Raw genomic sequence first — 13,093 nt, forward strand, 5'->3', positions numbered from 1 at the left:
TCCCTCATTTTGACAACTTGTTTGGACTACTAAATTTCGTATGTTACCTTATCTGCCAGACTGGACTCCTCCCAGCACCTGTTTTTGGGTTTATTTTCCTGTCTCCATGCCTATGACCAGTTCATATTTGAGGTTTTACTTCCTTCTATCTGTTGCCTTCTACTACAGTTTGTTAAGTCAAGCCCAGCTGCATGCTGAGATATGGCAGTAGTTAAGAGAAAACCCCATCTATGTATTTATATCTCATATAGGTGGAAAACTCTATTCATGACCGTAGGGGGGGAAAAATGTAGCCATGCTGGGCATGCCTTTGACCTAGGCTTTGTTTACACTCTTTCCTAAGTTAAATTCTATGGGTTGTGGACTTTACCAAAGAGAAGAGAAGATACTGTACCTGGCACTAACCCATTTGGGAAAGGAAGCAAATGGTGGAGAATTGCCCACCGCAAGCAAATCAATGAGGTAAACAACTTGTTTCCGGCCCATTTGAACTTCTCCTGAAGACCCCCTTTTGGTTTCAATGCTTCATTTAACCTTCATTCTTAATGAAGGTTTTAGGAGAGTACAAAGTTCCTGATTGGTAGTTATTTTCTTTCTTTAGACTGAAGATAACATTCCATTGTCTTTTCTCCTTCTTTTCTGTTTTCAAGTTTATTTATTTATTTTTAGGGGGAGAGAGAGAGAGAGAGAGGGCGCGAGCGCATGAGTAGGGGGGAGGCAAAGAGAGAAGGGCAGAGAGAATCCTAAGAAGGCACCATGCTGTCAGTGCAGGGCCCGATGTGGGACTCAATCTCATGAACCATGAGATCACCACCTGAGCTGAAATCAAGGGTTGGACGCTTAACTCCCTGAGACACCCAGGCACCCCTGACTCTTTTCCTTCTAATTATCACTGTTGAAAAGTCAGAATTTAGTCTGCCACTTCCTAAAAGCAATTTGTCCCCCTACCCACTCCCCTGGCTGATTGTAACATTTTCCTTCTATCTTTAGTTTTTTTTTTAGATTAGCATGTCTTTCTATTTATTTCTCTTTCTATTTATACTTGCTTAGTTGTTTGGGTTCCTTGGGATTCTTGTTTTTGTAAATGTGACATCTTTCATCAGTTTTAGAAAAGTCTTAACATTAGCATTTCAAATATTGCTTCTGTTCCATTATATCTCTCACTTTTCCTTCTGGGGTGACAATTAAATGTATATTATATCTTTTATAAGCATACTGTATGTGTCTTAACCTCTCTTCTATATTTTCCATCCTTTTGCTTATTGTGATTTTTCCCTAGATTCCTTTGACTTACTTTCCAGTTCACTATTTTTCTCTTCATCTCTATCTAATCTGCCTAAAAGACAAAACACACACACACAAAAAAAACAAAAAACAAAACAAAAGAAAAAAAAACCCACTTCCATTGAGATCTAAATTTCAGCTAGCCTATTTTATCCAGTTCGGAAAATTTTAGTTGGTTCTCTTCCATATTTGCAGTGTCACCTTTGATAGTTTGCAGTTCCTTGCTGAGAGTTTGAAGTTTGACTTTTATCTCCATGAGCTTGTTTACCAATCATAACTGTTTACCAATATGTGATATTAGTATGTTTGTTTCCATTGTCTGTTACTCATATTGCATCTCATTTATGTTATATCCCCTCCTCATGTACGTGAATATCTTTGATAGTGTGCCGGCTATTGCATATGAAAAATTATGAACAGAAATGAAATCTAGGCTGATTTTATCCCCCTTTGAAGAAGATTCTAAATTGCTTTTGCCAGATGTACAAGGATGTATTAACAATCCAGGGTCCTCTCTCAGCCAGGGTCCCCCTCAGATTTTGGGGCCACTCAAGTGACTTAAAGCTGGAATACAGTCTCTGTGAAAGCTGTTTTAATTTTGTTTTACCTAGGATATGGTTTACCAGGACTTCCACCCTGTTCCGGCTCTGGCCTCAAACTCTGATCCTCTTTGCCCTGAGAGGCTCACAGAGGTGCTGCCAACCCCTTCTGAATCAGCAAATGCCCTATAGACAAAAGCTATGTGAAATACTAGGCTCACATCTCTCTCAGATATTAACTCAAAAACTTCACATTACCTTGTCAGTTCTTTGCTGCATTTAGGAAGATGTTTTTTAAATATCAGCTTACAAATTTTAAATTGTCTTTTTCAGGAGAGTTGGTCTGAGTTACCTTTATGGAAAGTAGATGTTCTATCCTTTATGTCTGTACAATGCTTTGCCAACTTAGACCCTGAAGACTCATTTAGAAGACTAAAACAGTCATGAGTCAACTGATCTTTTAAGGAGATTACTTTTTAATCTTGTAAAACAGTATCTGAAATCATACCATGACTGCACTACTTTGAAAAATGTGAAACAACTTTTGAGTTTTCTTGAGTTAAATTTGAAAGCAGGCCAATTGGAGTTTGTGTAAGAAACTGTCAGGAAACTAAAATATAAAGTTCCATCAGCCAAGAGAATCTGGTTTATATTTGAGTGAAATGTCTCTAAATACAAATGAAATATGGAAAATCTTTCATTAAAAAAAAACAGGTAACCAAAAAAATCAATTTAAAAACAAAAAGAAAATCTCAAAATACATTCTCATTCACTCCTACATCAAGGATACATCCTTAATTTCAGGTGAGAATGCATTAAAGCTGAAAGTAGTGATAGAAACTTTGGTCATCTGACCAATTAATACCCATCTCTCTTTCCTCCACCCCCATCCCCAAATCTATTCTGTCCTAGGGGACATTGATTTGTTCAAGTAGCAGATCGAGATATCCTGAGCTCAAAAAAAGTAGAACCCTGTGAAAACCCCCGGAGGCTTAATAATAATTGATTTAAAGTAGTTATGATAAATTCATTCTACTATAAATTCCCTAATCTCTCTTGCAGCCAATTCTGGCCAATGATGTATGTAAGTAAGCGGACTTGTGTGAAAATTTTCTTCCTTGATTAAAAAAATACAAAATAGAAACAAATAGAATTATCCCTTCTCCCTTTTTCTGCATCTGTACTCAGACAAGATGTTCAGAGCTACTGCAGCCATTTTTTGACCATAGGAAACAAACACAAGATGACAAATCAACACACGAAGGATGGTAGAACAGAACCTGAGTTGCTAAACAAACCGCGAGATCATCTACTTCCTGATTTGTATTTAGATAAAAACATAAACATCCTTATATTTTAAGTTGCCAGTAGTTGGGTTTCCTATGATCTGACACTGAAAACATCCATAACTAATGTATCTACTAAATATGCTCATATTGTAATGTTTGGGCCCAGGCTTGACTAGAGACAATGCTTGAAATTTGTGTCACCTACCATAATACAAGAGTCCTGAGGTTCAAGGTCAAAGTCAGTGAAGTTCAAGAGAACACGGTGATTTCTTTCCACCCGAATGACCCAGGAGCAGTCGGTGTTACTCCTATAAGGACTGGGGTAATTTGGAGAATGAATCTCTCCATTGGGAGCCTGGAAAATGCCGCCACAACCTGTAAGTAGGAAACCCAGTTCAAAAATGAGAGGAATCCCTGATGGATAAAGCTTTGCCCAATTACCTGGTAGCATAGAACAATATGATGCTTTGTTTGACCACCAGTTTTATGTAGTTGATGATATAATCAGCGTGCAGAACTGAATATCCACCATTAATTCATTCATCCCAACAAAATGAAGGATGACTAAGAAAATACTTCAAATAACTTAAACACTGGTGCCAAAAATAATTTCTAAAATGCTCAAACATAAGTGCAAATTAAGTCATGCTCTCATAAAGCCATAAAGTGCTTCTTCTTTGTTCTCTAAAAATATAATATACTGTAAGAATAGCACATCTCCTAAGAATTTTGATAATTTAGTAGGAGATGTTTTTAATAATTTAATATCTGCTTTTTAAAATTTAATATTCTGGACCTGGTATAGTTATTCAGTCTTTTTATTCTTATGATACTATCAAGTAAATACCTATCAACATCTATCTCTATGACTTATCATTTCTTGGGCTTATGATAATATAAACCTATGATGGAAAAATGCGAGTATTTTCTAACAATTGACAATAATTGGATAATCTAAACACTATGTGTATACAATCATATATATAACCCTCACTAAATTCATGCATCATTAACTTTAGGAAAGGTCTAATATAATTTACTGTATCACCTTAGGGTTCCCAAAGTGGGGCCACAAGTTAGCCTGGGGTCACATCTCTGCTTTAGTATTTTCTACCTATGTGACTTTGGACAAATCACAAACTTCACTAAGTTTCAACTTCCTCATTAGTAAATACATTTCCCTCATAAGGTGGTCGTGAGGATGAAAAGAGGTCGTCCTTGTAGAACAGTTAGATTAGATGCCTGGCACATAGTAATCGTCCAATAAACACGGCTATTCTTAGCAGTGATAGCAGTTAACATCTGCTTAAATATTTTGTGTATTAATTTTTTATTTAAAAAATATGCAACAGTAAATATTTTTACACTGCCTAAGACCCTGGGCAGAAAATCACTATATAACACACGGTAATTCCTTGCAATTCACAAACTTAACTTTTACAGTCTGGGCACCTGCCAAGCATCCAAAGATCTACACTATGACATGAAGTAATTTATCACTTTGCTGATGCCCAAATTTGAGGTCGGTGAATGGGCCCGAGTCCCTTGGAGGGTAAGTGAGTCTACCCAATCGCCCCACTTCTGTTTTCACCATGGACTTGCAGACTTGCAAGGACTGGTTTTCACATATGAGGTGACTCTGGAAGTAAATTCTATCAGAGTTTTCAGGGAAGAGTAAATGCCAATGCAGTGTGTGCCATTTGAGGAGTCATGAAGCTGTCCCTATGTTGGCCTTTGCACCACTGTCTAATCATTTCATAAAATTTATAAGGGTTCCGCTTAAGTGTCTTGAGATACCTCCTTGGTTTACTCACCTCCAGGGACTGCCTGCCATGTGGCATTGAAGCCTCTCCCGTTTATAGAGCTGTCGGTCTTAAAGCGGATGGCTAGCTCATTTCCAGTGCTGGAGACCTGCAAGGGACTCTCAGATGACCTTTGGGCACATAACTGGGCTATTCTGGGCGAGTGGAAATCAGGGCCTCCATAGACCTAAGATGGGATGCAGAAAAAAGGACTGAAATTAAGAGAGAAATTTAAGCAAGGATAACCCTTCCCCTGGCTCCGTTTACCACCATTTCTTGGATTCTATTTTCATTAGAGAGTGAAATCTCAGTCTCCTTGGGTGGGGATGAACTTTAAACTTGAGCTGGATCTTCAAAGGCACTCCCTCAGCCCTAGGAACACACAAGTTCAACCACCCATAAAATGCCTGCTTATTTTCTCAGTCAGAATTGTAGAGCTGGACTGAACAGACTCTTCCAGAATCTTCCCTATCTCCTCTCTTCCTCTTTCCACATCTTCACAGGATTTCCTGCTTTCTTTGGCAGAGGCATTGCAGATAAAACAGTATCAAGTGTGGCTGTCTAACTCTTCTAGGCGCATACGAATAGTCTGAGCATAAAGCCATGTTGTTTGTGAAAGTCAATTCTCTGAACCCTGCTGATCTCCCAGTTACATTTTGTAGGATCTTCTCCTTTGCACCCCGAATAGTGTATAAGATTAGGCATTTAAAGTAATATTTTGCTTCTTCAGAGAGAGTGGAACATATAACCTCTATCAGCGTGTTCTATGATTTCCTCAAGAAGGGACTCCCCCAGATTCTCTCTGAACCTACTCCCAGAATCCCACTGGTGGGAACATGACCAAGGGCAGCCAACTTCTTCTGGGGAATTGCCCTGGAGTCTGCCCAGTATCAGGATGGCTCCTTCTAGATGCATCTCACATGCCCTCAGGTCTCCTAGGCTACTCCAGTTTGCACCCACCTATCTGACTAGGGTCCAATGCCTCAGTGACACATTCCTCCCAGCAAGTGCCCCTGGGGTCTCACAGCCACATCTTGCAGGCAGGTGGCGCCCAGCCCAGGCCCCATCTCTGACTCCTCACACATGGGTTCCCGGTGGGGACAGGGGACAGGAAGATAAGACTCAAACAGTATTGAACCCCCACTTCCGGGCCCTGCCAAACTCGAATTTGTAGAAGAAACACTATCTTTGATGACAGTTTTCAGGCATAATGGTGTCTGGGTCCTTCCCTCTGCCCCACATGGATAGGCTACATAATTCTGTGCTCCGGGTCAAAACCGGACCAGGGAAAGCGGCGCTGGGTGAATTTGTACACAGCGCCCTCACACCTCTGAAATCTGTGCAGCCCTCCCACGTAGCTGTGCTCTCCCCAATTCCCCAGGCCCCCAGGTCCTCGCCCACCCTCAGGGCAGCTGTTGACTGATAGGGGGAATCACTCAAGAGTTCTCTGAGAGGAGAGAGCAAGAACAAGAAGCCTACTTTTGGTGAGGAGTGTGTGATTTGAATCTATAATGATTTCTTTGTCTGATTAATTCCCCCCAGCGATGCGAGAAAGGCCAAAATGAATGAAGCTGCTGTTTCACGGAGGGCTGAGCACAAGGGCTTTAATTGCAAAGGAATGAAGCAGGCGGATGGCTTCAAGCTTATTTTCATAGGAGGAGCTATGTTTGTGTGGCCCCCTAAGTCCCATCAAAAGCAGGACTTTAGGAGGAGCCCTGTGTGGCCCTTTACACGTACACATATGCAAATGGCAGAAACAGATTGCTTCTGGTTTTGGGATCTGCCTGCCCCCCCCCCACTCCCCATCCCCCCCCCCGCCCAGAACACAGTCCTCAGAGCATGAAACTGACAGCCTGTGCTGCTAATCAGCCATGCTCAATAAACAGCACACATTTGGAGAGAACACTGAGCACAAGGCTTTAGTTCTGACAAAGAAAACTTGCACGTCGGCAAAATACTCTTTGTTTTCCCTGCCCAGGGTCCCCTTAAGATCACAAACATAACGGGGATGAGTCGGCGGGGCCCAGAAGCCTCCAGAAGAATCAACACTGCCGCTTTCGACATTCTTTGCTTCCACTCTAACAGGGCTGGGCTCACAACAGACCATCGCAGAGAGACCAGAGGGAATAAACTGACCACACCAAGCAATTGTCCTGATTTATTGCCCCAAGGAGTGGATTTCCTTTTCTGCTTTATGCAGGTTCAGGCTTCTTTCTCAGAGACTGAAATAAAATCAGCCCAGAGTGTTTCCATGACCCAAACAATAGAACGGTACTTTTGGCTTCCACAAATAAAACCGAGACTTAACGCGTGACTCTTCAAAAGAGGAAAAAGATGGAAAGAATTTCAGGGTGTGGTTCATTCGACTACAGCATATGACTAAACTTCGGGGGGAAAAAAACCGGGTCTGATGATCAGAGATTAAGAAATGTGTTTTTAGCAAATGCTCAGGATATAGAACATTTCAAAGCCTATGGTTTTAATCTGTTTTGAACATCGCTTTCTGCACTGTTAGCTCCATTTATTGTTACAATCAAGTCAGCATTCCAGGGTTATGAGTAACCAAACGGCTGTTGCTTTAATGCAACTGGCCACTTTCCGCACACTGAGTTTTTAGGGGAAAAAATACTAGCTCTTGGTAAAATCTGGTGAAACCCAGGTAAGCCCCAATACCTGCTGACAGAGAGGTCCTACTTGGCTGTGCTCAGAACAGGAGGGGATAGTGTGTAGGCTGAGAAGAGCGGGTCAAGAAAATCAGCAGTCTCAAGGCCACATACCTACCAGGGGTAACATTCTGAAACCTATAGCTAACGTGTTATCAGCAGCTACGGTATGAGAGATGGAAAAAATCATTTTATCATCATTAGTGCAAATTTATTACAGCACTTTCCACCTGCCATGAGCATGTGCAAGGAGGTCAAATAAGGGTTTTGAACAAAAGGTAAGGGGGTGACTCATTTCAGCCTTAAGTAAGCTTTCCCAAAACACTTAAGGGGCTCAAGATTTTGATGGATTTTGATGGAACATGGGAGACCACCTTGTCCTAATATAAATAAGCCCCAGGCTGACTATAGCCTCTTCTCAGAGCCCTTTTTGTGCAGACACAGGACCCTGCCTAAACACAGCTGCCTGGAGACCCTGCTTTGTCCCCCTGTCCCCAAGCCACTTACAGCGAGCAGCCCCAGTCTGCTTTCTCACGTAATGGGCGGGACAAAACGCAAAGCACAATGAATCCATTTACATTTTGCCAAGTGGGCAACAATCACAGGCACTTCGGAATATGAAAATGAAGGGTTCGGAACATTTCACATTACTGTGGAAAAGTCTGCTCCCAGCCCTTTGTAAGTGTTAAGGGGTTTTATGCCACCGAAAAATTCCTTGCTGGCAAGAAGGACCATTTGAACCTTCCACATGTGAGTGTTGTTCCTACTCATACTGGGAGTGTGAATTTCAAGAGCCACCTTGTTCCCCTAAAACCTTTCCTCTTCTGAGATGGAGCCATGACTTGGCAACACCCAGTATTTACATGAAGACAAGGGTAGAGGTTTTAACCCAAGGACGTACCTGCTCTGTCTCTGATTTCACTTACTGAGCATTATCCGCCTTTGGAGAGCCTGGCACTGCTAAACGCAATTCTGTGAGTCTGCGTCCACTCCATGAGGGCACGGTTTGGGAACCCCACTTCTTTTCAAGGAAGGGACTTGTGTTATAAGTAAAGTTTTTAAACGTTAAAGTTTCCTATGAGGTCTGTGCTGCTCATTCCAATAACTTGCACATTACCCACCTCTGTCTATCTTTACGTACTGGTTTACGTGCAGCACCGAGGAGCAGATGAGCTCAGTTCTTAGCTTTTCCACCCACTATCCTCAGGGTCATGGAAAGATCCATCAATATTTCCAAGCCCCTGTTTGGACAACAATAAAACGGGGACAAAATTCCCTTCATACTCTGCTGGATTATTTCACATTCAAAGGGGAAAATGGATGTCACAGTCCCTTTGCAAGCCACCACCAACGCACGTTATTATGGCATGTCAGGGATTCGTATGCTTTCATTCTTTCCACAAATACACATCAAGTGTTCACTATTTGCCAAGTACTCTGCGGCAGGTATAGCAGGAAAGCAAAACCGAAGCAAACAAACAAACAAATACCCAGGCTTTCATGGAGTTTAAGTTCTACTAGATATGGAACCTTGCCATGAAACGCTCTAGCAATCTCCAGAGCTGAGGCGATAGGCGCTTTGTCTATAGGAAGCCATTCAGTTTTGTACTCAGTTTCGGTTCCTAATGACCAGGGCCCTGCGATAAATGGCTGGTTGTAACAGATTCTCAAGGTCATCCCAACTATCTGAGATAAACCCTGTGCAGTACTGTTGCGTTTCGTGCCCTGCACCATGCTGACCCCCCTCAGATTGCAGCTGCCCTCTCACCCCCAAGCCCGCCCCTTCTCTACACTCTGCCTCCTCACTGCCTTGCCTAAGGGAGTTTTCTCAGACTGAAATGGAGGGCATTAACAATCCCCAGTGCAATCCATCAATGGGGACAGGAGCTGGGGGACCAGTGCCTCAGACTCTCACCCTTAGGGGCATGGTTCTGACGAGCAGTCCCCATAGCCCCTCAGCGGGTCCCAGTGGGATAAAGCTCAAGTGGCCCACAGGGGCTCCCATCACTGGCTCTTCCTCCTTCACCCTCCCTCCCACTGTCCCCTTTCCTCCTGCTTTCTGATACCACCTGCTAGTCCAACTGCCTGCCCCCAAGTCCTTCAAGAGTCACTGCTTTTAGGGAAAGCCAAACTGAGATAGTAATCCCATTTGCCCATAAACATCACTCACAAAGAAGTGATACTCATCAAAATGTCTAAAAATAGAACACCACTGGCCCCTGCAAATAATTTGCACAGTGATCGCCAGTTCTACCCCAAATTCGGCATGCGCTAGGAAAGCAATCTAAATTCCTACCTCCAGGACGTCAAAGTTGCACCTTGCGTGATACTCCACATCAAAGTCGTGGATGGTGAGCTGAATGCTACTCCCAGGGGCTGTGTTAATGTACCAGATGCACTCCTTGTTGGGGGGGTACATGTTAGGGTACCCGGGGCTGCTGAAGGTGCCCGTGGTCCCAGACAACTCCCCGCCACAGCCTGTTAAAACAGGAAGGCTCAGTCAGTTCAAAGTGGACACTGGCCATTAGGAAAATCTCAAACATCCAACTACCCAAAAGATAATTGAAAATGCACAATGCCTAATTTAGGGGAAAACTCATAAAGTTATAATAGAGTTATAATTAAGCAGTTATAAAACAATGAGAAAAAAATCATGGCTACAACTTACTAAATTTCTTCCTAAAAAATATATTGATTATAACATTTGGTACAAAAATTCTCAGTCCTTATTCTCACCACATCAAAACTTTGGTAAGATGTTTTAAATAGAATTCCAATTTTTAGATTTTCTTCATTATATTTAGGAAAAAATTTCACAGTAGGAAGTACAATGAACTACGTAAGCAGTGTTAGCGAATACCATGTCTCTCAATCTTCAGTTTCCTTGTACGCAATATGTTATTTCTAAGTCCTTATCAGACCCAAGATCTAAAATACTAAGAGCTAAAAATTATTACCTTTGTATGGGAGACTATAGGAAATTAAAAAAAAAATAAATGATATGTCCATAGCAGCTTTATTGGTATTGGTAATTGTTTCCACGTGGAAACAACCAAGATGTCCTTCAGTAGCTACAAGGATAAATACATTGTGGTCCATCCACGCAATGGAATATTATTTGACTCTGACAACAAAGGAGCTACCAAGCCAGAAAAAGATGTGGAAGAAATTCATAAATGAAAGAAAGCAGTCTGAGAAGCCTCCATACTATATAATTTCAAGTCTATGAAATTCTGGAAAAGGCAAAATTGTGGGGACAGTAAAAAAGATAAGTAGTTGCCAGGGGCTAGAGGAGAAGAGAAATAAATAGGTTGAGCATAGATTTTTAGGGCAGTAAAGCTACCATGTATGATACTATAATGGTGGATATATATATTACACATTTGTCAGTCAGGTGGGATATATATATTACACACAGGTGTCAGTCAGCCCCATGTAAACTGTGGGCTTTGGGTGATAATGCAGTGTCACTGTAGGTTTACCAGTTGTAACAAATGTTCCCCTCTGGGTGGGGGTGGGGGCAGATGTTGATAATGGGAGAGGCACTGCATGTATGGGGACAGGGGTAAATGGGAACTCTACCTTCTACTTAATTTTGCTGTGAACTTAAAACTCTTCTAAAAAATAAAGTCTATTTCAAACAAAAACAACCAATGATTTGGTCCTGACCCAGAAAACTTACATCTAAAAACCAACTAAACAGGGGCACCTGGGTGGCCCAGTCAGTTAGGCATCTGACTCTGGCTCGGGTCATGATCTCGTGGTTCACAAGCCCCGTGTCAGGCTCGGTGCTGACAGCTCGGAGCCTGGAGCCTGCTGCAGATTCTGTGTCTCCCCCTCTCCCTTCCCCTCCCCTGTTCGTGCTCTGTCTCTCTGTCTCTCTCAAAAATAAATAAACAATAAAAAAAACTTTTTTAATTTTAATTGAAAACCACCTAAACAAATAGAAACTGGGTATGTAAAACCCAAATATGAAGCTTATGTTTTATGAATGTTTACACAGCATGGCTTAGAAAGTAATTAAGGCAAATGATTACAACAACCAACCAAATATTGCAACACACGGTATATAGTAAGAAAAACTGCCACCACGCACTTAGATGTGCTTTACAGCTTTTCCCCCTATTTGAATACCCATAGTCACCATGTGAAGCAGCTGTTATGATTATCTGCATTTCTCAAGTGAGTAAATCAATGGAAATAGAGGTCAAGTGCCTTGCCCAAGGTGACCTGGCTTATAAGTGGTTGGAGCAGGACGCCAGTCCAGGAAATCTGATAGTGGCCCAAGGACTTAATTACTGAATTCTGCAGACTCACGCGGTGTGTAGAAATCCAGACAGAGACTTGAGGATGGAGAGGCAGAGAAAACTTTGTGTAAGAAGTAAAATTTGAGGAAGGCTCAAATTTTCATGACAAAATTGGAAAAAAATAAAGGTAAAATTAGGGGGAAAAGATAGATAACTTTTTTTTTCCAATAGCAATTTTTGGTGATTAAAAAACATTGCTTGCTCTGTCAACATATCAAAGTCACCTTTTTTATTTTTTCAACATATTCTTTACTGGATGGCAAATTGTTCCAAGTATCTCCTCTTATTCCGTATCAAGGCTTTTTGGGTTTATAAAATGACAGCACAAGGGCACCTGGGTGGCTCAGTTGGTTAAGCCTCCGATTCTTGGTTTGGGCTCAGGTCATGCTCTCACAGTTTGTGAGTTCGAGCCCCGCATCATTGAGATTCTCTCTCCTTCTATCTCTGCACCTTCCCCCCTTGTGCGCTCTCTCTCTCTCTCTCTCTCTCTGTCAAAATAAATAAATTTTAAGAAATGGCAGTACCTCCTCACTCCAAGATGAACATATGTGCATTGTCACATGAGTACAATTAACCTGCCATGACTTAAAACAAGCCCCTAAAGCTGAGGTCATGTCTACCCCATGCAAATGTGCCCTGTACAGTGAGTTAGAAAAAGGATTTATAAAGGATTCAGAAGAAATACTCTCCATACCGAATCTCGACTTAGCTGAAAAGAGCTGAGGACAATTCTAAGAAGAACCTTGATCTCAGTACAGAAATCTGATTCCAGCTCCAAATGCCACCACCTTCTGGAGTGCCCGTTTCCTCCTTCTAGTTGAAAACCTGTGTTTTCAGGCTTCAAGTTTGTTGCACAGGGTAGTATCTTTCCTGGGGCCTGTAAAGTTCCAACCTTCATTTCTCATTAAAACCTCTTGGGGGGGGGGGCAATAGTTTAAAGTTAGACGCACTGATATTGTTTATAGACTCTGGTGAATGTCACAAAAACATGAATGCCATGAAAGATTAGAAAATATTTTTCCTACTAGAACAACACATGGAAAACGTTCCTGAAGCCAAAATCAGCACAGTTTACTCAGCACCACTGCACAACTGTGGGGGGCACCGGTCACAGTAGATGCCACCAAGTGATGCCCTCTGGAGTCTTGTGACACAGCGGCCCCCTAAAAATTATCGGAAGTTGTAACACCTTCTATTAAAATACATCAC

General features: G+C 41.9%; 1 protein-coding gene across 1 annotated transcript in view; it reads right to left on the reverse strand.

Moving 5' to 3' along the window:
- CUBN (cubilin) overlaps positions 1–13,093 on the reverse strand; it is a 274,477-nt gene that overhangs the window by 140,343 nt on the left and 121,041 nt on the right. The window contains exons 29-31 of the mRNA XM_027073522.2: positions 9,874–10,055; positions 4,927–5,101; positions 3,318–3,487 (exon numbers count right to left, since the gene is read on the reverse strand). Of these exons, the coding sequence (XP_026929323.2) occupies positions 3,318–3,487; positions 4,927–5,101; positions 9,874–10,055 (527 nt within the window). The remainder of the gene's footprint in view (positions 1–3,317; positions 3,488–4,926; positions 5,102–9,873; positions 10,056–13,093) is intronic.

This window comes from Acinonyx jubatus, chromosome B4, assembly GCF_027475565.1.
Source record: "Acinonyx jubatus isolate Ajub_Pintada_27869175 chromosome B4, VMU_Ajub_asm_v1.0, whole genome shotgun sequence".
In the NCBI taxonomy this organism is placed as follows: Eukaryota; Metazoa; Chordata; class Mammalia; order Carnivora; family Felidae; genus Acinonyx; species Acinonyx jubatus.